General features: G+C 37.4%; 1 protein-coding gene across 3 annotated transcripts in view; it reads right to left on the bottom strand.

Annotated features, from left to right (window-relative positions):
• Positions 1 to 26,366, bottom strand: part of LOC150083000 (protein tweety-like) — a 472,105-nt gene that overhangs the window by 244,258 nt on the left and 201,481 nt on the right. For all 3 annotated transcript variants that reach the window (XR_016547147.1, XM_090376971.1, XM_090376972.1), the window contains exon 4: positions 5,371 to 5,482. Coding sequence is in view for 2 of the 3 variants with exons in the window: in XM_090376971.1 (XP_090233097.1) it covers positions 5,371 to 5,482 (112 nt within the window). In the remaining variant the exon portion in view is untranslated. The remainder of the gene's footprint in view (positions 1 to 5,370; positions 5,483 to 26,366) is intronic.

Below are 26,366 nucleotides of genomic sequence, written 5' to 3'. Positions count from 1 at the left end.
AGGGCTGAACTGGGGTCTGATTACTCACAAGGATAGCCACTCCTCCATGAGCAGGACCATCCGCAATTCTATCCTTACGAAAAATTGTGATGTTATACATGGTGGGATCATCATTTGCTTTTAGATAAGTCTCCTGCAAGCAAAAGCACACTGGCTCGTGCTTTTGCAGGAGGGCCTTGATGTCATCAGTATTTCGCCGGAATCCACGACAATTCCATTGTAGGAATTTAGCCATTATTTTGGCTTGGTGGGTCCTTACTTTTATCAGTCTTGGCTTTATCTTTTTTGGGGAAGAATGGACGGTGTCCATTTCTTCCTCCGCAAAGAGTTCCAAGACTGATTCATCCTGTACCTCCTTGTTCTCTACATCCATTCTTTCTGTTGTTATTTGAGGCTCTTTACCACTTGGTTTTGGTAGAGCACTCGGAGGTACGGATATAGGAGTGGCAACTGACTGTGTTTTTTTGGTGGGCTTTTGTGAACTCAGTAAATAGCGTGCAATCGGGGTGCAATCGGGGTGAATGACTCTCTTGGTGGTATAGTCATCTCAGTTTGTGTCCCGATAGTGCACTTAGCAGAAACCTTCTGGGCATATGAAGGTTTCCCGCTATTTACTGGTTAGATACGTTTTCTGGCCTCTGGGTAGGAGATATTCAGCTCTGTTTTCAGTTTTTGTATTTCTTTTTCATCCTTCCACCGCTGGCATGCTCTAGAGTAGGTGGGGTGCTCTCCTTGGCAATTGATACAGATGGGTTTTGTAGCTGAACATTCCTTGCTCTCGTGGTCTTTAACACCACATCGAGCACAGGCAGGGTTACCACAACAAGATGTTTGTGAGTGGCCGTATTTTTGGCATCTAAAACACCGCAGTGGGTTTGGGATATAAATCCTCACTGGGCAGTTTAGATAGCCTGCCTTGATGGAACTTGGAGGCCGTGGGGTGTTAAACATGAGGATGAGAACTCAGGTAGGGACGAGATTCCCATCCTTTTGTATCAATATTCTCTTGACAGCTGTCACTCCTTGGTCTTTTAATTCAGAGCAGATCTCTTCTTCAGAAACATGAAGATCTCACTCTGAAATTACACCTCTTGAAGAGTTCAATGTTTTGTGGGGGGTTACAATGATAGGTATTCCCCCTATGGATGTAGACTTTTATGATTTTTTCTGCTTGCTTGGTTGTAGAAGCTTCAACCAGAAGGTCGCCAGAACGCAGTCATTTTACAGATTTAGGTGACCCTGCCAACCCCTCTAATCCTTTCTGGATGAAGAAGGGTGACATCTTTCCAATTGGCTGCTCTCCGATGGAATGGAGAATGAGGAAAAGCGGTGTCACTAATGGTGGTGGTGGTGTATCCTCAGTTCTGGCTCTTTTTGCAGAGGTGTTTTCTGCTTCATGATCTCGATTAGGTAGGGGCCTTGTTGGGGCCCCAGAAGAAATAGGATTTGAATTACTCATAGGAGTAAAGAGAAAATGTCTGATGCCTAAGTACCTCACCCACCACGGAGCCCTACGAGGGGACGCCCACTCGTGAACTAGCAGGTACTGCGTACACGAATGGGACGCCGAGTTCGCTTAGAACACCATACCCACGTTACCAATAAGTCTTTATCCCGTCCCAGGACCAAAGGGAGGGAGACTTATTGGAATGCAGTTGACCCTAGCAGTATAAAACCACCCGCCGATTGATCCCAGTCGAGCTGGTCCGGGACCACCCATCTTGTCGAAGCAGGGGCCAAAGTGGTGTATTAAGGCTGGGCCCCTCAACCACCAGGATCCCCCTTTCCGCTTCCACGGGTCGCAGCGCACGGCTGCACATGCCGGATTCCAATGGTGTAAACCCTGGAACCAAGGTATGGGCGTTGAATCCCAGTGATGCTAGTCTGGAAGTCCAGCAGCGTCACTGGGAGGTCCCCTCACCACGTACAGGTGCCCACGTCGAGGGGTAGTTCTGGGAAACTGTTTCTTGTTCACAGCCATATCCAAGTCAACTTGTTCATGAGTGCCAATGTTCTTTTGAAGGAGTTCCTCGATATCTCTAATCTAGAGTTACCGATGTGGAATGTAGCCGCCGCTGGAGTGTGAAGGTCAATATGGCACAGTAGATCCAGCAGGTAGGTTGAACCAGCGAAGATATGGTACAACAGTTTAAGTCAACAACAGTTTATGGTACAACAGTTTAAGTCAAGAACAGTTCGCCGAGTTTCCAGAGATTGAAGCTCGAAGTAGGAACAGAGATTCCGGTAGAGGATTCTGTGGTAAAACATGGGGTTACGTTTGGAAAGATTTAGATTATTATTCCATTAATCGGTTGTGGATAAATTTCATTTGGAGCGATTCTATTTGCTGTATCAAGTATGTATGGTGTGGGTTCCATATAGGAGAAGCAAACTCCAGTATAGGGAGTATAGTTGTCTTGAATAGGAGCACAGAGAACTGAGGATCTTGAAATCTGTATGTCTGCCATTTAATGAAGGCAATTTGTTTTTTTTTTTTTTTTGTTTAACATGTTTATCAAACCCACATGCAGCAGTAAAAGTAACTCCAGGATCTTTAACTTCGTCAACTCTGGAAATCTGCATCTCCTTGATGTAATATTGATTAACTAAAGTCTTAGTTTTCCTCGAAGCTGCAAAGAAAATATAGCTGCATTTCCTAGGATTAACCTCTAACCCATTCAAAGCAACCCAATCAGCAAAAGGGTTGAGAGCAGCCTGAAGGTTAACTGCATCGTCTTGACTGCTGATACGTGAATATAGTTTCACATCATCGACAAACATTAGGATCTTAATACCACCTCTCTCAACAAATTGCGGTAGATCGTTGATAAAGATGGTGAATAAAAGAGGCCCAAGAGATGATCCCCGTGGTACTCCTCTTGATGGAAAAAATTCCCTTGAGACTTCCTGTCCGATGATCACTCTATGTTTTCGATATGAAATATAATTCATCAACCAGGATAGTAAAGGGTTTGTTATTGTTATTTGGTTTTTAGGAGCATTAGCAACTAAGGCCATATTGCTCCGGGATATGCGGTGGTCATTCCCTGACCTTTCCGCATCCTCCATATTTGGTGGTGACGGGCTCGAACCCCAGTCTAATCAAGAAGCGTGTGCTACGCACTGCTGCTCCTTCCCACCTGGCTACAGAAGCGCCTGGTAAAGGGTCAAGTATTCCATAGCGGCTTAGTTTTTTAGCAAGTTGATTGTGCGGGATACTGTCAAAAGCCTTAGTAAGGTCTGTGTAGATCACATCAACCTGTCCTCTGCGATCGACGGTGTCTAGAACCTGCTGCCAGATAGTGAGAAGATTAGTGGTAGTTGATCCGCCCCTGGTGAAGCCATGTTGGCAGTCACAGATGAAGTGATGAAAATATTCCATTAATCGGTTGTGAATGACAGTGTGCAAAATTTTTGCCAGAGAGTTCAGAAGGCAGATGAGATGGTAATTCTCTAGTGAGTGGATTGCACTTCTCTTTGGGATAGGAATAACATTAACTGTTTTGAAGTGAGCGGGGTAAATACCAGTCTTAACAGAAAGATTGAATATATGCAATATTATATATTTAAGTTGTGGAAACCATTTCTTCCACAAGATAAGTGGAATCTTATCTGGGCCAGCAGAAAAATCTTTTGTAAGTTTCCGAAGCGCTTGAATGATATCGGCTGTGTCCACCAAGAGATTATTCAGTGTATCATCCTTAATGACTTGAAACTGATAAGTTGAAGCAGCCATAGCTGCAGTTTTCTCGAAAAAGGAGGAGAAAAAGTTCGCAAAAAGATCTCCTTTAGTTTTGTTACAGGTTATAGGCTTGCCATCGGAATCAATGATCCTGGTAACCAAAACATTACCAAACACAATAAATAATCATAATAAAATATGTATTTTATTACAATTATTCGTAGTCATAATATTCGATTATTATTCGTAATAAAATAGATAAGTATTTTATTACGACTATTACATAATAAAATATTGCTAATGCTTTTGCTTCTATCGTAAGCAAACTTGTTCTTTGTTTGGTCTTCTGTCCAAACAGATGACAGCCATTCTATCTCTTCCAATTCTTTGTGTCTTGATCTAATGGATTTTATTACACTTTGAATTGTTCCTGTTATGAAAGTTATTTTTATTTTCTCTGCATTCTTTCTAATTCTCGGCATTGCCTCATTTAGGCCTGTAGCACGTGCAATATCACACGGTCTTTCATTTTGCTCAAAGTGTTTCAGAATTTCATATTCTTTTTCTCTATGGACAGAGGCGGACTGGCCATAAACATTACCGGGGAAACCCTGGTGGGCTGGAGGCCAGAAGACGATGGAGGCTGGTGTGATTTTGGCCATAAACGCTAGTATGAGGCCGCTACAAATTTTCTCCCATAAGAATTTTTGACTCAGTCCACCTCTGTCTATCCATATTGCTTTTCTTTTTCTCTCTCAATCTGTAGCGTCTTCAGCGGGACACTTCCTTTTCACATCTTTTAAGTATTTTACTCATTTTTAGGGAATAAAGCACAATTACAAAATGAGGAGGCACACTTGATACACATAAACAAAGCTGCACGAGCGTAGCAACTGAATAAACAACATCGTAAAGGCAGAGACACTATTAACACCTCACTAGCTCACATTTTACTAAAGCACATTTCTCGGGGTTACTACCATAAAACAATAAAAACAATTTCCAGTTGCGTTCCTGCTAGTGGAATCTGTTATAAACTGGTAGTAAACTCGATCTAATTACATTTGCGATAATACCGATAGCTGGAATTGTGTGGGTTTTTACGTTATTATGGTGAAATGTGTTTCCCCCTTCACTGATATAACAAACATAAATACATCTACTCTTCATTCCTATCGTGTTGCATTCAGTTGGGGTGATTCCGCATTGGACTGCCATTTCTTGTAAACACAAAGGCAAATCGTGCATAAGCGAATTCAGTTCGTGTTATATACGACATCATTCCCCTATTTATAAATCGTGTATGATCGAATTCATGTAGTGTAAACACGTTATATAAGGACTGACTGTATTACATTAATTAATAAACAGTTGTCACAAAATGGCTTATGTACCAGGCTGTACAAGTAGATTAGCGAATGTCACTCCTCCTCTAAAACATAAAAACAGTTTGCATTCAATTTTATCAACCCTACCTCCTAAACATGTAAAGGTGCCTCCCTCACCTGAGCCATATTGCACCAAAATATTACAGTAAAATTAATTCAATCAAGAAAAAATCTAGCAAGTTAGATGATCAATCACTACATAATCAATGATCAACTGTATTTGCAACAACAAATATTTTCTTGAAGATTGACTCCTAACACACTCAGATTAAACAAATAAACTAACAAAACAAAAAATACCTCATTTCTCAGAGCATAAACTATATCTGACATATTATCTGTTGCATCTTGTACTCCCACCATGCCAGTATGAGCTTGATCATTTCCAAACATGCCAACAGCAAGAGCACCACTAATGGAAAAATAATACTTCTCAGTAATTCAAATATTTCAGAAGAAAAAACTAATTTTAAAAATTAGCATTTTAGACAGAAATACAATAAACTTAATTATTATAAATAAAATATGTGCCAAGAAAGGAGTGATCAATACCACTACACACTCACAGATCCACTAATGGCTATATGAGCACTGATTATTATATGACATATAAGAACTCTTTAATTTCTCATATATGAGATGCTTTACTGCAGTTGGGCAAATTTCCCTAAACTGGGTAAAGTATTAAATTGCTGAAGCTTTGAGTTGCCTAAGACAACAGCACATCTTTCAGTTTTACTCCTGCTAGTATTCTGCCCATGACACTTACCTTATTATTATTATTTTTTTTTAACTTAATAAAATTGGCTGCAAAAGTTAAATGGATGATTTCGAGGCAAAAAAAAAAACTAGTTATATTTAATGATTAAAAGTCTATTGCCTTTTATGTAATTTAATTAAGTATTTAATTAAATAATTTGTAATTTTAATTCAATTATTAACTAAACATGTTAATTAAGTAATTAATTAAATTCAACTTAAAGCATTTAATCACTTAAAATCAATTGCCTTTAATTCTAGACATTCAATATACAGCAAAACCTTACATATGTGTTTTTCTAGAGGCCGAAGAGGGTGGGGGTAGTTTAAAAAAGCAAGAAAGTATAAATTCCAGGAAAGAAAAGCCAATTTTTATTTTAAACAATCAGGGCTATAAAAAAAAACTATTTAAAATGGGTTAAACAATTTTCACTTTCACAGAGTTGGCACTGCATTAGCAACAACTACCTAATACCTTATGGGACCACCTTTTGCCCATAATACAGCCCATACATGTGTTGGCATGGATTCCAAAAAGTGTTGCAGGGTATTGTATGATAGTATTACCTATGCCTTGCACAATATGTCCAATAATTCCTGCACTTTACCCAGTGGATGGTTGTAGCATCAAAGGTCCTTTTCCAGTAGGTCCCAAACATGCTCAATTGGGTTGAGATTGGGTGGCCATGGGAGGTTGCAAAATTCATTATCAGGTTCCTGAAACCAGTTAGCAACCTGCCTGCCCTTGTTTCATGGCATGTTATCTTATTGACAGATGCTGGAGTTGTCTGGATGTGCTGTTATCATTAAGGGATGAATCTGGTTAGCAACAACAGTAAGGAAGATGTTCCCATTGAGCCAATGATTAAAGGTGACCAGAGGACAGAGAGCATTCCATGAGAACAGTACCCAAATTTTTAGATAGAAATACAACAAACTTAACTATTATAAATAAAATATGTGCCAAGAAAGGGGGAATCAATCTCACTACACACTCACAGATCCATTAATTTCCAGTGTTGGTGCTGATATGCTCACATAAGATGATCTCTTGTGTCCCGCAGTCAGCATGGTTATGCATGATGGTCGTCAACTGCCATAACCTATATGAGCTAATGTTTAGCACATAGATATTGGTTTTGCTGTTCCTACGTTGTACTGGGTGGTTAGTTGGGCTACTGTGCAGATGTTGCAAGAAGGGATGCACAATGCTCACCATAGGCATCAACCAAATGTGGAGTCAGTCACAGTAGACTCATCACACCACAGAATGGGAGCACTTAATCATTGTTGTCAAAATACTGGCACCTGCACATCTTGCTCCTAGAATCATCTCACAATTTAAGTCAGAAAGATCTTAATGCCAACCCATTCTTCCTCACAGACACTCAAAAACTCAACGCCACATGTGAAAAATACAATCTTATATCAGCTTCTCCCGATTTTGAACCTTAAACTGCATCACTGACCAGTCCATTCCTACACAAGACTGTGTTGCTAATGCAATGCCAACTCAATGTATAAGGCAGGAGTTTTCAAACTTCGTGATATCATGACCCCTCTAAAGTGCCAAATGAGTTTGTGTGAACCCCACTCCTTCCTCCATGAGTTTTTTTTTTTTTTTTTTTTTCTTTTTTTGGTAGTTGTTGGCGCATCAGCTTCTGTGGCCATAATGCACCTCCCAAGGTTTTTGCAGTACTTTGATCCAAGCCCAAGGCAGGATTCGAACCCGCGACCTTTGGGTTGCCAGGCAAGCACTTTGCCCACCCGGCTAGCCCGGTTGGCCCTCCATGAGTAAAACTAATGATTACATTGGGGTTAAAATTAGTCAAGTAATAAATGAGCCACTCAGAGGTCAAACTGATCAACTCCACTTTCTGAAATTTTCTCAATTTTAGTACCAGAGCATATGATTAGTGCTTAACTTTTCAGAAACCAAATGATTAACCTCGATAATTCTATTTATCACCACAAGATGAATAACACCATGGCTTCTGAATAACAATTAATATATTTCAGAAGCCATTTTGATTAACTCCAGTTTGGTGCCAACAGTTGTCCATAATCGAGATTACTGTGAAGTGTTAAACAAGAAACATCATATTAATTATAAAAGTACATTGTTTTACAAAAGAAATAAAATTTATGGGTGAAAATAAAGATGGCAAATAATTATTATTGTGACATGCAAGGTAATGAATCAGATAGTGATCCTCCAATACTCAGAAACCTCAATTGAAGGAAACGTTTTCGTATTTATTCAGTATTCATTGTCAGATTCAAACAAAGAAAACATTGCCCATAACCCAGCTATGGAAAAGGAGCCGGAATCCTGACAAATGGGCTCAAAAAGATTCAGAACCATAAAAGACTACAAGGTGTGGTACAAAAATAGGAATGGACGTTTAATGCCTGCAAAATAATTAAGATAAACCACGTCAGTGTGCTCGGAAATATAATCAAAATATCACTTCTGATCAAAGAGAACAAGCATTGAGAGCATTTTACAACTTGGAGAGTCAAGTTAAACAAAGTATTTTTATACGGGGTTCTATTAGGAACATGTAAGAAGGGGAGAGAAAAAAAAAAAAAAAAAACATTTGATGTGGTTGTACTGGGGATTTAAAGGGCTGATGGGAGTCATCATGGAACAAATAAATACATGGATTGTGTTAGGGTAACTAAGAGTAAGAATAGGTGCATGTAAGAATACTTGCATGTACACCAATACTAAGAGTATAGTAAATAAATTTGATGAATTGGAATTGCTAGTCAAGGCATCGAAAGCAGATATTCTTTGGATATCAGAGACGTGGTGCCACACGGATATAAGCAGTGATGAATTAGAATTTGGGGAGTAAAATATGAACAGAAAGGATAGACAGGAGGGAGGAGGGGTTATGCTGTTAGTTAAGAAACAAAAAATTTAAGGAAGTGCATCCAATTGACATTAGTGCACAATGCAATGTTGAGTCAGTGCAGTGACATAAGCACTGACATGTGACATGGGAAAGGGAAAATGAGAGTAGGTGGGTGTTATAGGCCTTATGAATCTAATGAGTATGATGAGCAATTGTGCAAAGAATAGAGTGGGCCAGAAAATCAGAATGTCTTATAATGGGAGATTTTAACTTTCCAAATATTGACTGGAACTTGTGGGTTGGTCACTTGCATTCTAGCAGGACTTTTGTGAATTTATTGGATGACTGTTTTCTACAGCAACATATTCAAGAGGCAACCAGAGGGAGTAATACTCTTGATCTGATTAACAGTGATTCTTCATGTGTTCAGAATCTGCATATAAAGGAACCACTATGTGGCAGTGATCAGTGTACTGATTTGTGATTTACTTAAAGATGTAAGTACCATCAGGGGTAAAGGGAACGGTTTTTGCTTTCTTAAAGGTGACTACAGTGGTCTCAGAGAGTTTTTAAATTCTATACAATGGGATCAACTGATGATGTTACCAACGGTGAATTCTAAATGGGAAGCCTTCAGGGAATTAATCTTGGAGGGTACTAGGTTTTTCATACCAACTAAGAAATACTGTTCAAGGTTTAGGCCTAAATGGATATCAAGATGAACCAGGATAAACCAATTAATGCGGCTTGTGGCAGAGAATAAAAATGCATGGGGTGCATATAAATTATCAGGCGACACAGAAACCTATCGCAAATAGCTTTCACAAGTTACAAATATTAGGAGTCACAAGTAGTAGTAGTAGTAGTAGTGGCATGTGATGCAAGAAAGCAAATGTATGAGTTATGCAGCATCAGAAAAAAAAAAAAAAAAAATCACACCATTCCCTCCAAATGCCTGTCCAGTTCCTCCTTAAATTTATTCAACTTATCAACTTCCACAACGACAGATGGAAGCTCTTTAGAAAATACAGCTGCGAGTTACAGGCTCCGAAAAAAAACGATGTTTTTGCTTATTATTTACATAATTGTTATTTTATATTGTACTTAATACGACGTTGTCTTATAGTTCTAATTAAGCTGGTTATTTTTATTTGCATAAACAGTTTTTGTAGATATAAGTAATACTTTATAAAACCGTTATTTCATTCGAATATTGCAGGCATTGTTTTGTATATAGTGATTGGGAATTCAAATTTTTAATTGAGGTAGTTAGGTAGCTCTAACGTATAATTATAGAAACAGTAATACGCTTCACTGTTTCTATTAGATAGCGTAGTATTGACATTTAATTTAATTTAATTTATTGATCTTATTAATTTAAAATATCATGCCCCAAACTAGAGCAGCAAAGCAACGAGCACAAAGTGGCAGGAGTGCTGTGACTCGGGGGGAGAACTGAGGGGGGCGATTCTCCAACGCATCACAGCCTTAAAAAATGTGCAACTTGTGAAATGTTTGCCGAACTATCTGGAACGGAACATGATATTGCCATGGGGGATGTCTTTGTGTGTGCGCGATGTAAGGAGTGTAAGGAAATCAGGCGACAACTCAGCGTTGTTATGGGCCTATATGAGAGTTTGAAGGACAGGGTGGATGCCCTCGAAAGATCTAAATTGAGGGGCCTATCAGGCCCTCAGCTACCCACATCAACGCCAGAGCTTGCACTTGGTCATCACGCAACACAGCAGCAACCCCCAAGGCAGATTGCGCTGGTCCCAAAGGAACTAGTAGTTGTTGGTGACTCTATTGTCAGGGAAACGGGAAACATCCTTTGTAGAAAGGATAGATGGAACAGGACCAGTGTATGTCTGCCAGGGACAAAGGTTGATGACGTTGTAGAGCAGATATCATCTTTTAAGGGCACAAAAGGTGATATAGTTGTACACGTTGGCACTAATGATATTAAGAGTAGGAAACCGGCAGAATTACTTAAAAAGTACAGGTCACTGATGAAAAAAAGCCGTGAATTAGGGTTGAATTTGAAAGTGTTTGCAATTCTGCCCAGACACGATAGGAGGGAGTATATGATGAGAGCCTTGTCAATCAATTCGGCCCTGGAAAGATTGTGCAAGGCTCAAGGGGTAGGATTTTTTCCAGCCTGGACTGTACTTGTTAACAGGAGAGATTGCTTCTACAGGGATGGGATACACTTAAATAGAAAGGGTGCAAGAATATTTGCTGATGCTATCGAGGCAGTGTTAGGTGGGTCGGAAAACTGATAGCTTGGGGGGATACAAGGACTAATAGTTTAACAGTAGCCGTAAGCAGAGGTGAAGGTGATTCTTGCACAACTTCTATTAGAATAAGTAATGACCTGGAGCGAGGGGTGTTGGGGGTTTCTGGGACGGATGTCAGTCATCATGAAACAGGTGGGTATATGGGATGTGTTAGAGTGGCTGGGAATAGGAATAGGTGCATGTATACTTGCATGTATACCAATGCTAGAAGTATAGTAAATAAATTTGATGAATTTGAAGTGTTGGTCAAGACATCAAAGGCGGATACTGTTGGGATATCAGAGACGTGGTGTCACACAGATATAAGGAATGCCGAACTGGAATTTGGGGAGTACAATGTGTACAGAAAGGATAGACAGGATAGGAAGGGAGGAGGTGTTATGCTGTTAATAAAGAAAAACATAAAATCAAAAGAAGTGCATCCAATCCAGTTGATATAGATGAACAGTGCACTGTTGAGTCAGTTTGGTGTGACATAAGCACTGCGAAAGGAAAAATTAGAGTAGGAGTGTGTTATAGGCCTAATGACTCAAATGAGTACAATGAACAATTGTACAGAGAAATAGAGTGGGCCAGTAAATCAGAATGTCTTATAATGGGGGATTTTAACTTCCCAGATATTGACTGGAACTTGTGGGTTGGGCAAAGTGGAAGTTAAGCAGGCAAAGGCAGATTAAAAGAAATCTTTGGCAAAGAATGCAATGAAAAACAGAAAAGACTTCTTTACTTATATAAATTCTAAAAGGAAGGGGATCGATCAGATTGGTCAACTTGACATCAATGGTTTGACTGTAGATGATCATTCTCAGATAGATGCCAAACTAAATGAGTATTTTGCATCTACATTCACAGGTGAGAAGTTATTCAAGGAGGAGCAGGCCAGATGTTTAGCAAACTCTAACAGGGAGCGAAGTGATTTTGTAACAACTAAGAACAAAGTGGAGGAGAAATTGTTGAAGTTAAACATAAGGAAGGCACCTGGTGTGGATAGGATCTATCCAGTTATATTAATGGAGGCAACAAAGGCGGTAAGGAAACCCTTAGTCATAATTAGGAAAGCTTCCTTGGACTCAGGGGAGGTCCCCATAGACTGCAGATGTGCAAATGTATCCCCAATTCACAAAGGGGGATCAAAGGATAACATGAGTAATTACAGACCTGTTAGTCTAACTTCTGTTCCAGGGAAAATAATGGAGTCACTTGTTAAGGAAGTGATGCAGGATCATCTAGACAAGACTGCAGTTATAGTTCAGACACAACATAGGTTTGTTAAGGGGAAGTCTTGTCTGACAAAATTGATTGGATACTATGATGTGGTCACAAAGGAATTGGATGCAAAGAATAATTCTGATATCATATACTTCGAGTTTAGGAAAGCTTTTGATACTGTGGCACATAGAAGACTACTGTACAGATTGGAGCAGTATGGCATTAAGGGCAAGTTGCTACAATGGATAATAGGATGGTTGAGTAGGAAAACACAGAGAGTGGTTATCAATGGACACTGCTCTTCATGGACTAATGTTATTAGTGGAGTCCCCCAGGGTTCGGAGTTGAGCACCTTGTTGTTTTCAGTATTTATCAATGATATTGATGAAGGTATATCAGGGTTAATGTCTAAGTTTGCAGATGATACAAAGGTTGGTAGGGTTGTTAATGACAGTAATGATAGTATACTACTGCAACAGGATCTGTAAAAGTTGAGCAGATGGGCTGAGAGGTGGCAACTGAAGTTGAACATTGACAAATGTATAGTACTGCATATGGGTAGCAGTAACCCCAGAGTAATATATCAACTGGGTGGTACTACACTCAGAGTTGTGGAGAATGAAAAGGACCTGGGGGTAATTGTGCAGTCAGGTATGAAATTTTCTAAGCAGTGCAAAAAGGCTGCAAAAGTAGCTCATGGTGTCTTATCAATGATATACAGGAATTTTGCTAGAACTGATAAGGGGGTAATTGTCACCTTGTATAAGGCAATGATCAGGCCACACCTTGAATACTGTATACAGGTTAGGAAGCCTCATTTTAGGAAAGATGTAGAGCTGCTGGAAGGAGTACATAGAAGTACAACGAGATTGGTGAGTGGAGCAAAGGGTTAGTGTTATCAAGAAAGGCTTAAGCTCTGCAAATTGCAGCTTCTGGAAACTAGGCACCTGCGAGGTGATCTAATTGAGGTGTATAAGGCCTTGAAAGGATTGAGCAAGCTCAATGCTGATGTAATTCTTCCTCTTGCTCAGATTACTCACCTGAGGGGACATAAATTTAAATTGAGGAAAGACAATTATAGAATAGATGTGCGGAAATTCGGCTTTATCCAGCGGGTGGTTTATAGTTGGAAAACTTCCATCTGTTGTAGTGGAGGTCAGCAACTTAAATAAGGTCAAGGCACAACTAGACAAAAATTTGGAGTGGATGGATGGGTGAAATGGGAAGGGTGTTTTTTTTTTTTTTTTTTTTTTGGCTGATGCTACATATGCTTGTTTTCTTGCATCATGTGCCCTACTAATGCAAATGACTCCTCAAGACTTTCTTTCCACAAAACCATTAGAAGATTCCACTGGCTCAATATGCAATGAATTAAATTAGTGAGGTCAAAGCCACAAGTTATACAATTCAAATGCAAGTTTAACGAAGATATAGTTTGATTTGATAAATATTACAAAATCCCAAGCAGGTAGACTATCAATACTGAAAAACACAGACCAACCCTTGTTATATCCTTCTGGCAGATCTATAACAAAAGAAAAGAGAAAAGACATGGACCTATTGAAATACATTCCTCCCATTAAACATGACTATTTCAAAAATTTAAAGACAAATCGAGGTGACAGTACATTGGATGCATCTTGTTATATTATATATTATATTTAGAAGACTAAATGCGCAAAGCATAATGTTATGTGTTGAAATTAACTATATAATATTGGTGTAAATACACCATAGTTTACCAATAAGTTTAACTATATAAGTAGTGTAAGGGCATCATTTGATTTTTATCTCATATTGTGGCTACCTTCACAACGAGATACCAGGTACTGCACTACTTCGAATAAATCTATTAGATAAGCGTAATTTATTCAAAGTAGTGCAATACCTGGTGGTATCTCATTGTGAAGGTAGCCACAATATGAGATAAAAATCAAACGATGCCTTTACACTACTTATGTAGTTACACTATGGTGTACATATTTACACCAACATAATATGTATTATATTATAATATAATAAAAACAATAATAATACAGTTCCTATATTGATTTTCTGTTGAAAGTTCCATAATAAATAATGTTATAGTAACATTTGTCATATTTATTTTTTCTGCAATTTCCATATTTTCAGTTGTCAAATCAATTAACTCCATAAGTTTATAGAAAATTTGTAAAAACATGAACAAAATTTTTTTTGATATATTTATTTTTATATATTTTATATTAGCATTAGTAGAGGCATATGATGCAATAAAGCAAGCTTATGTAGCATCAGCCAAAAAAAAAAAAACACTTCCATTTCGCCCCTCCATTCATTCAAAATACCTGTCCAGCTCAGGCTTAAATTTATTTGGGCTATCAACTTCCACAACAAGGGATGGAAGTGTGTTCCACCAACCAACTACCCGCTGGCTAAAGGCAAATTTCCACACATCTATCCTACATTTGTCTTTCCTCAAATTGAATTTATGCCCTCTTGGGTGATTAATCTAGGCAAGAGGAAGAATCCCATCGGCATTGAGCATGCTCAAACATTCAAGGCTTTATACACCTCTATCAGATCACCTCGCCGGTGCCTAGTCTCCAGACACTGTAATCTGGAAAACTTAAGCCTTTCTTCGTAAGAGCACCCCTTTGTTCCATTCACTAATCTTGTTGCCCTTCTCTGTACTCGTTCCAACAGTTCTACATCCTTCTTGAAATGAGGCCTCTAGACCTGTATACAGTACTCAAGGTGTGGCCTGACCATTGCCTTATACAAGGGAATAACCAACTCCTTATCCCTGCTAGAAAAATTCCTGTATATCATTGACAAGGCACCATGAGCTACTCTTGCAGCCCGTCTGCACTGCTCAGAAAACTTCAAATCTGCCTGCACAATTACCCCCACTCTGTGGTACTATCAGTGTAGTACCACAGAGTTGATACGTTGCTCTGGGGTTACTGTTTCCCATATGTAGTACTTTACATTTGTCAATATTAAACTTCATTTGCTACCTCTCAACCCATCTGCTCAACCTTTCCAGATCCTGATGCAGCAGCATAGCGTCAGTAGTGTCCTTAACAACCCTGCCAACCTTTGTATCATCTGCAAACTTGGACATTAAGCTTGATATACCATCATCAGTATCATTTATAAATACAGAAAACAACAATGGACCCAACACTGAACCCTGAGGGACTCCACTAATAACATTAGTCCACGACAAGCAGTGTCCATTGATTACCACTCTCTTTCTTCTACCCCTCAACCATCCCTTTATCCATAGCAGCAATTTGCCTCCAATGCCACACTGCTCCAATATCTTGTAATATCAAACCTAGATCTTAAATAATACAATATATCAGTGTTTTTCAACATGTGTGCTGTGGTACATTAGTGTGCCATGAGTATGCTTCAGGTGTGCTGTGGAAAATGCAAATAAAAAAATTAATAAATCAAAGTTTTATAATAAAAATTAATTCAAATAAAAAATTTTTATTTATGCTGCACCAATCTCAACCCCCTTCCAGTAGTCAATGTCACACCTTAAATCCTTTATTCACCTTTTGATTTCTAGAAATAGATCTGTTCACCTTTATTTGGCCATTCTTATCACTTGAGGGTCTCTCCCAGGCACCCTGCAGTTGTATAAACACAACTTTTAAGCAGCATAATAAGAAATTTCCTATTTCCTTTGTGTTTTAAAAGTACTTTTTGTGCTTTTATATCTCTAAAACATCATATTCAGTTAATTCGTATAAAACAAGTATTTTAAATTAACTGTAATAGTACATTCTAGAAGTAACTTTAATTTTTTTTAGAAATTATTAGCGATGGATAAATTTTTAGTGAAAGGAAATCAGAAGAGACAAATTGATAACAAGCTTGGAGAAAATGACAAAAACAGAAACGAGCAACCATCAACATCAAAAAAGAAGAAAACATTATCGTAAATATGATGATGATTATTTGAGGATGGGATTTTCATATGCCGGTACCCAAGATTGTCCTCAACCTTTGTGTGGCACGTGGTTTAAAATTGTCGAATGAATCAATAGTGCCGAGTAAATTGCAGTGTCATTTTTCTGTGAAACAGAGAGAATTTATCGTCTAAAACTGTGGAGTATTTCAAAAGACTGCTGGCCTCTACAAGAAAACAAAGTACAGAATTTTATAATAATGGCTAAAATATCTCATAAAGTGCAAGAAGCCAGCTTTTTAGTAGCTGAACTGGTGGCAAAAAAAAAAAAAAAAAAATCTCACCTGATTGCAGAAAGTCTGATTTAACTAACAAGTTATGTAATCGTGAAAAGTATTTTGTAAAAGGAAGCTGAAAAAAGAATAATGACAGTACCACTTTCGAACAGCACAATTAGCAGGCGTATAAAAGAAATGTCCGATGATACTGAAGAACAAGTTGTTCGAAATATTAATAATTTTTGCCAATTGTTTGCATTGCAAGTAGATAATTCTACAGATATTAGCAGGAAAGCCCAATTAATAGAATTTGTCAGGTTTATCAAAAATGATAAAATTATTATTATTATGTATTTGTTCTGACAAACTATGAAAAAAACAACTGGCCAAGATATTTTTAAAGTAATGAATAATTATTTATAAAAGTGTGGTATATTATGGAAATCGTGTGTTGGCATTTGTACCGACAGTGCTCCCGCAATGACAGGAGCACTAAAAAGATTTGTAAACTTAGTAAAATGACAATTCAAATATTATTACAACACACCGTTTTAGACACAGAAGTTCTAGTAGCAGAGACAGTCATACCTGATTTAAAACTTGTACTTGATCAAGCAGTTAAAATAGTCAATTATATCAAAACTACACCATAAAAAATACGTATTTTCAGAAAATTATGCGAGGAATTGAAGTCTGCATCATTTTTCTTTAATGAAGCATACTGAGGTTCGATGGCTATCAAAAGGAAATGCACCTATACGTATGGACGAGTTGCAAGAGTTGTCCATATTTTTTTCACTGGAGCAATCAAAATTTTGTGATTATTTAAGTGATGAAATTTGGTGCTGTAAATTAGCTTTTCTAGCAGATTTATTTGTGCAGCTTAATAAATTAAATATCAGTATGCAAGGTCCATAGGAAAATTTACTCACTTCTACTGACAAGTTTAAAGAAAAGTTGAGTATATGTAAAAAATACGTAAATGAAAAAAAAATTATAAATGTTTCCTTTGACTGCCAAAACGAATTATACTAAAATAATTAATGCTTAGCCATGTTCATCTACCCAATTCTAAAACCACTCCGAGAACTCCTAACATATAACATAAAAAACTACGATGCTTTATTCATGAACCTCAAAGATCTCCATATCAAGGAGGATATGAAGTTATATTCACTCGATGTGACTTCACTATACACTAACGTAAATGTACCCTACACCTTAGACATAGTCTGGGCCTACTTAAACGATGATTTATTTGGTTATTGTTTTTTTTTTTTTTTTTTTTTTTTTAGGAGCATTAGCAACTATGGCCATATTGCTCCAGGATATGCGGTGGTCATTCCCTGACCTTTCCGCATCCTCCGTATTTGGTGGTGACGGGCTCGAACCCCGGTCTAATCAAGAAGCGTGTGCTACGCACTGCTGCTCCTTCCCACCTGGCTACGGAGGCGCCTCTTAAACGATGATAACACAAAAATTAATAACACCAGACTCAACAAAGACAGAATATTCGAACTAACAAAACTATTAGTAAATGCAAATTACATTCTATTCCAAGAAAAAATATACAGACAGATTTTTGGCCTCCCAATGGGCCTAAACATTAGTGGACTCATTGCCGAACTATACTTAGACAAATTAGAAAAGATCCACCTTGATCCATTTATACCACAGATCACATATTACGGAAGATATCTGGATGACATCCTAATCATCACAGATCACTTGACCATAAACTATATTCTACAGGTTTTTAATAACATCCATCAGAGACTAAAATTTGAATTAGAAACTGAAGCAGAATCCCACTCCATAAATTTCCTTAATTTTACCATACACAGATTAGACCAAAAACTAAATTTCAGCATATATAAAAAACCCACTAATAAAGGGATGCTTCTGCACTTCCACAGTTACCATCCCCAACCATACAAAAAATCAGTCATGCTGAACCAATTTCTAAATGCCTTTAAATATTCTTCCACCCAGATTTCTCTAACCACTGAAATAAATTAACTAACTAGAAGATTCTCAAATAGGGGTTACCCACTAACCTATATAAACAAAGTCAAAACAATAGCCCGTGATAAAATAAATAACAACAACCTCGCAACAAACATTGCAAAAAAATCCGACAAGACCAAAAAAATATATTTCATCACCATTCCATATATCAAGCACTGGTACAATAAACTTAACCAAATATGCAAGGGAACCGACATGAAAATCACAGCAAAACCCATGAACAAATTATACACATTCTTCAGAAATCGACCTTCAAATACCACATTCCAATCACAGCATGACCTAGTATACAGTATACCATGCAAAAATTGTGACGCTGTCTACGTAGGATCCACCATGAGAGTGGCACAGCTTTGAGCAAAACAACACGAAGCTTCAGTGCGGGTGGGCCGTTCAAATGCATCGGAACTTTCGTTCCATGACGCCATAAATGAACGACATACATTCGGCTTTAATGAAACTAAAATTATAAATATTCAACACAACTACTACAAACTACTTATTGCAGAAACCTTAGAGATGAAACTACATACAACTTCAATCAATATCCGTAGGCCATTTCTATTGTCCGACGATTGGTCACTTATACGCATGCGTGAAGAACAAACACTACAACATAAGACAAAAGTTTCGGATTAATTGTGAGTAGCTCTCTTCCTGTGAACAAGACACCCCGAAAAGTTCTAGTCCGACTTAAGGAATGTAGAGAATAACCCCCCCCCACATCCAATTATTAGACCCCTAAATTTAACTCAAAATTCCTGCCACAGCACCAAAAAGAAAAAAATCGATCCTTAATTATTAGCCAGTTTAGACCTCCAAAATCTAACTTTATGACAATGTCTTGCAAAATTGATATCGCATTCCCCATGAATTATTAGCGAGTTGGACAAGGAGAGTTGGAAAAGAAGCTTCCTATATCTAAAATAAAGGTAAGCCCTGTTGATTCATAATATAATAAAATAATTAATGTAATGAGCAAAACATAAGAGCTGTTAAAGGCAAAAATTGAGCATTACTTTCCATCCCTTGGTACCAAAAAATATTTGTGGGTAAGAGACCCATTTGCAACAAGAAACCTTCTGCTGCTCATTCCAACAGAAGCAGTGCAAGAATCATCTCCACCTCAGCCTGTGGCTACTGTTAAAAAAAAATTTCAAACATGAGAATGTGCATATATTTATGCTTATCTCCTGCATAGTTTTTATCTAGTTTTTTTTTTTTAAACTAGATAAAAACTAGTTTATTTTTTAAATTTAAAAATTTAAATTAAAATTTAAAAAATAAATCTATTAGATTCTATTAATTTTCAAAATTAATATATCAAATTTTGCATGCTTCACAATGTGCAAAACTTGGATTTTTCTAACTCTATCCTAAGTGAATATTGCATTTTCTGTATTTGTGGTGAATGGAAAAATTACTGCACATAATTGTAACTGAAGCATGGGATATTATATTTGTTGACATGAGTTGACTGGACATTATAAAATATATTTTCTGTCACTGTTTATTGAAACAGTTTATATATTCATCATCATCATCATCATCAGCCATTTTCAATCCACTGCAGGATGAAGGCCTCCCAGCAACTTTCCAGTTCTTCTGTTTTGAGCACTGGCCATCCATTTACTACCCAAAAACTCATGAATTTCATCTATCCATCTCCGCCTTTGTCTTCCAGGTTTTCTTCTAGCTCCTCTCGGGTACCATTCTGTTATTTTCTTAGTCCATCTGTCATCATGTCTTTGAGCTATGTGTCCTACCCAAGACCATTTTAGTTCTTTAGTTTTGATAAGAATGTCCTTTACTTGAGTTTGCTGCCTAATCCATGTGTTTCTCTTCTTATCTAACAGTCTAATTCCCAATATAATTGGTTCCATTCTTCGCTGTGTAGTTCTCAGCTTCTCTTCCATTCTTTTTGTGAGTGCCCAAGTTTCACTTCCATAAGTCATGGTGGGGAGTATACATTGGTTCATTATTTTACGTTTCAGACAAACTGGATATTGCACTTCAGTATGTGACTATATTTCCTGAATGCTATCCATCCAAAATTTATTCTTCTCTTGACTTCCAGCCATTTATCATTATTACAGCTAATAACTTGTCCCAGATAAGTATATGACTCCAACTTTTCAATTACTGCTCCTTCAATCATTATTTCCCTTTCTGTGGCATACTTGTTCATCATTACTTTTGTTTTAGCCATATTCATCTTTGGTCCAAAATCCTTACTAACTGTGCATAACTGATTAAGATTTTCCTCTAATTCTTTGGGATCGTGGCTTATGACCAGAATGTCATCTGCAAATAAATTGTAAATGGTTTTGGTACTCTCCATTCACGTTGACTCCTTTCTGCAACCAGTCTAATCTTCTGAAAGCTTCCTTAAGGGCAGCAGTAAACAGCTTCGGAGATATTGTGTCTCCTTGTCGAACTCCTTTCTCGATTTTAAATTTCCTACTGTCTTTGTCTAGTCTGATAAAGGAGGTAGGACTCTCATATATTTTCTTCAAAATCATAATATATGGGGTATCTATGCCTTGTCTTTCCAGTGCCCGAAACATTGCCTTATGCTGTATGGAGTCAAATGCCTTTTCATAATCCACAAATGCCAGGCATAATGGTGTTTTATATTCATTTGCTTTCTCCATTAGCTGTGATATTACGTGAAGGTGATCCACAGTTGAGAATCCTGTCCTAAAGCCAGCTTGCTCTTTCGGTTGATTCTCATCAAGTATTCTTTCTAATCTGTTACAACTTGTGAACAACTTGTAGATGTGGGATAACAAGATAATTGGTCTATAATTTCCAATTTCTGATTTATCTCCTTTCTTATGCAGCAAAACTATGATTGCATTATTCCACTGCTTAGGCGTCACACCTTTTCTAATGCACTTTGTGAAGAGCCTTGCCAGTTTTTGTGTTATGTCTCATCCTCCCAATTTTAACAACTCGACAGTAACTTCATCTTCCCCCGGGGCTTTCTGATTCTTCATTTTCTTCAATGCATGTTCTACCTCATCAGGAAGAATATCGGGTATGTTGTATGTGTTGCTACTTTGCAATCCATCTTCCCCACTGCTGGCATCATTCCCTCGCTCCTTGTATAATTCTCTATAGTAGTCTTCTGCTATTTGAATTATGCCTTCTATGCTGTTTATAAGTACACCATCGCTATTCTTCAGTTTCAGTATCATTTGTCTTTCTGTATTACTGCTCATGGCTGCTGATTTAAATCCTTTGTTTTCCCTTAATGCTTGTTCTTCTTTTCTTGTGTTAAATCTTCTTATGTCCTCTCTGAGTCTCTTTCTAATGGCTTTGCATAACTCAGTATACTCAATTTTCTCCCTGTCAGTGTTTTTCTTGCTCTTCATTTGTCGTCTTCGATTCATCATGGCAAGTGTTTCTTGACTAATTTTTTCTTCTTGGATTTCTTTTTCCCTATAGGTTTCTTGGGCTTTATCACTTTCAGAAAGTTGTAATATTCCTCGTCGATATCTTGGTCCTGAGCAGTCTGCAGAAGCTCAAACTTGTTCTTAAGTTCCAGTAAATACTGCTTTTTTCTCCTCTTCTGTTATCTCAAAGACCTTTGTATTATTTACTCGAGTCAGTTTTTTCCTTTCCTTTCCTACATCTATATCAAGTGTACATCTTACCATTCTGTGATCACTTCCAACATTTACCTTATTCAGGACTGTAACATCATTCACAATATATCTTCTGTTAGTGAGGATGAAGTCGATTTCATTAGTTGTTAATCCATTTGGACTCTTCCATGTCCACTTTCTGTTCACCCTTTTCTTGAAAAAAGTGTTCATTACTGACAGTCCTTGAGATTCTGCAAATTCCACAAGTCTTTCACCTCTTTTATTTCTTTCACCAATTCCAAAATTTCCTATAGTTCCTCTTTCTGCACTGTTTTGCCTTTTTCCAACCTTAGTATTGAAGTCCCCCATAATAATAGTGTAGTGGGTTTTCTGCTCATCGAGAAGACTCTCAATTTCGGTGTACATTTCTTCAACCTCTTCATCATCATGGCTCGATGTTGGTGCATAAATCATTATAATCTTTAGCTTGTACCTCTTAGAAATCTTGAGTATTAGTCTTGACACCCTTGGTGATGTGCTTTTGAATTCCAAAATGTTGTTTTTAAAATCTTTATGGACCAGAAACCAAACTCCACCTTCACTCCTTTCACTGTTTCCATTGGTGTACAACAGATTTCCACTTGATAAACTTATAAGTGATTCATTTCTTCTTCTTGTTTTAACCAAACCGATGATATTCCAATTAACATTTTCTAATTCTTTTTTCCAGCTCTAATATCCTGTCTTCACCAATGAGTGATCTTACGTTATAACAGGCCAAGTTCAGTTTCCGTGCATGGCAGCCTGGTCGTACCCGGAGATTCTTAGCACCCTATGCTTCCACTGTGATCCTCTCACTGCCGTAAGAGGGAGAGTGAAAGCTGCTGAGGACTGAGGACCATTTGCTTTGTTGTGCTGTCATATGCTGGAGGGTTTGGTCTTTTCCTCTTCACGCTGACCAGGCGTCTTGAAGAGAACCACTCTACACGTTCTTTGCCACCTAAGTGACGTAATAGGGCTCACCATCGAGAAGGTGTGCATGAGTGGATTTTAGGGAGGTAGGCCAACCGGACTTCTCCTAAATCTTCTGTAATAGAGAGATATTGGATCCATCAGTGTTTTAGGCTGAGTGTCTGATAACACACAGGATACCTGTTCCCCTCTAAGCCCCTTTCACTGTTTATATATTAGTTACTTATAAACTTATATTTCATATCTAACTTTTTGCATTATCATAGTTCCTTATTCTTATTGTTCTCCAACATGAGAGATTGGATATCAAATTATTTTCAATCACATACACCGTGATTGAAGAGATTGTCCAAAAGTAATACACCTTTCTCAAATATATAAATATTTGATAAAATTATTTTTGTCCAATATTTATATAATCTGTGCTTAATATAATGAACAAATAGTAATAATTCATGATTTGTATATTTGGTACAGTTATAACAAAAAACAAGCAAAACGCAATGACTTTTAGGCTCGAACCGAGAACATTTCGTATCTACATATCCGTCATATTACCCATTCATTCCTTTCTTCAATCAGCACATGTCAACAAATAATAATATCCAGTGCTTCAGTTACAATTCGAGGTAGTGCAATACCATGGCAACTCGTTGTGAAGGAAGAGATACAGAGCAATATGAGATACAGAGCAAATGATGCCTCCCACACTACCATCATAGTATCTTAAGAGTTATCTATGGTGTATCTACATCGATATTATATTCTTACTCTTAACGTATTATGCCTTGTTGCATTTAGTTATTTTTAAAAAGTTACAATATATGTACAGCTTGTGTCACAGAGTAATAAGATACAGAGTGTCCACTTGCTGAACTACTCCCAGCGCCACCAATTTTAGACCTATAAACTAACACAGTCATCAAAACCCTCAATGCTAACGTGCATGCCCATTGCTAATAAAATTGTTACTAGTTTGAAAAGATTAATTCGTTGAGCGTAGTTATTAATTATTAACGTAGCGAGTTCATTTTTCATTGTATTTTGGTTACTATCACATAATTATTTTTGCCATTATTATTATTATTTTTATTTTTTTTTTTTTTTTGTATTTGTTTGCTGACATTATGAACAGAGAAGTGCCTCCCATGCTGACATTATGAATGAGAAGGGCTTCTCATGTAATAAATCTGGAGTGCAATTATACTGATTTCCAAAAGAACATTTAAGGTAATTTATCATAATTGATAGAACCAGGAAATATTTAATGAAATGTAAACAAAAAAAAAAACTACTGAATAGCTAATTATTAACTAATCCCAAACTTATTACATTAATTAATGAATTAATTAAAAGAAAAGAGGTAAGCAGCAGCCAGTATCAATCCACTGCAGGATGGAAGCCCCTCAAACAATTCATATTGATGGAAATGGACCATAATCTGCCATGCACTGATTAGCAGATCAACCATATTTAGAAGTCAGGGGCTTGAACTGCTGTCTACTCAAACAGTGTGTGTGCTACTGCACTCCCACTTCTGACCACTCAGCTACACTAATATGAATAGGGTATTGAATTTATAGATGTAAAGACATGATTGAGTTTGGAAGTTTACTCTTCCCTTATAAAATGTGCAGTTCTATATATATATATATATATATATATATATATATATATATATATATATATATATATATATATATAATATATATATATAATATATAAGGTAATTTGGTAAGAGTGATAGTATTCGACATCAAGATAATTATGCATCATTATTATGTAATAATGTTAGACTGTGTGGATCTCCTCTTTATGACTGGTGTTTTACAAGCACTGAAAGGGAAAACCCTATCAAATTTGCTTGGGCGAATACTGAGTTTCTCTTTCAAATCATTGTGAGGTATTCAGTCCACGTTTTTCAGCCATACCCAAAGCTTTTGCTTTTAATGTTTACCATCAAAGCCCAAGTACTTAAGTTACTGAGAAGGAAGCTCAATTTACCAAACAGAAAAACCCTGAAGCATTTAAAGTTGAACATTGCTAATAAGCCAGGATTCTGCTCTGTTTTTTTTGAATTGTTTAAGGAAGCAAATAACAGCTATGCAGGAAAAAGACAAATTGTGCATAATGAATAAACAAAGTGCATTATCTAATTGTCAAGACGATGAAGCTGTTCTTCTTGGCCTCTTAAACCATACTGATACTTTGCATGAATTGGTTCACTAGGATGTTAGGGAGCCAGTAAATCACTGACAAAGTGAAAGAGTCAGAATCAACCAGGTACAGTGAGGTTATGGATATTTTTGATGAAAATATACTGGCATATGTCTCAGGTTACTTAGCCAGAAATATTTTAAAGAGCAACAATTGTGAAACATGTAAAAATTTACTATTAGGCCCAAAAGATCTTGATATTGATCTTGAGATCTTGACAGGGAGGGGAATGCAAGAGGTGAATTAAACTTTGGAAGTGAGCTAGATGATTTTGTAATAAACTGAGAGGAAAGTGGAGGAGAAATTGTTGAAGATAAACATAAGAAAGGCACCCGGGGTAGATGGGATCTATCCAGTTATATTAAAGAAGGCAGCAAAGGAAGTAAGCAAACCCTTTGCCATAATTATGAGAGCTTCCCTGGACTCAGTGGAGGTACCCTGAGTCCAAGGAAGATGGAGATGTGCAAATGTGACCCGAATTCACAAAGGATGATCAAAGGGCAACAAATGTAATTATAGACCTGTTAGTTTAACTTCTGTTCTTATGAAATTAATGGACACACTGGTTAAAGCAGCACTGCAGGATCATCTAGAAAAGACTTCAGTTATAGCTCTGACACAGCATGGTTTTATTAAGGGGAAGGCTTGTCTGACCAATTTGATTCGATACTATGATGTGGTCACAAAGAAACTGGATTCAGGGAATAACTTTGATATCATATATTTGGATCTTAGAAGGCCTTTTGATACTGTTGCACATGGAAGACTGCTGCACAAACTGGAGCATTGTAGCATTGGAGGCAAATTGCTGCTATGGATAAAGGGATGGTTGAGTGGGAGAAGACAGAGAATGGTAATCAATGGACACTGCTCTTCGTGGACTAATGCTATTAGTGGAGTCTCTCAGGGTTCAGTGTTGGGTCCATTGTTTTTTTCTGTATTTATAAATGATATTGATGATGGTATATCAGGTTAATGTCCAAGTTTGCAGACTATCCGAATGTTGGCAGGGTTGTTAAGGACACTAACGACAGTACATTGCTGCAACAGGATCTAGAAAAGTTGGGCAGGTTGGCAACAAATGAAGTTTAACATTGACAAATATAAAGTACCAGATATGGGAAGCAGTAACCCCAGAGTAACGAACGTATCAACTCTGTGGTGCTACACTGACAGTGGTA

This window comes from Mastigoproctus giganteus, chromosome 7, assembly GCF_048544385.1.
Source record: "Mastigoproctus giganteus isolate SK-2022 chromosome 7, ASM4854438v1, whole genome shotgun sequence".
In the NCBI taxonomy this organism is placed as follows: Eukaryota; Metazoa; Arthropoda; class Arachnida; order Uropygi; family Thelyphonidae; genus Mastigoproctus; species Mastigoproctus giganteus.
Note: the sequence above shows the minus strand (reverse complement) of the source record. Positions and strands in the feature narration are given on the sequence as shown.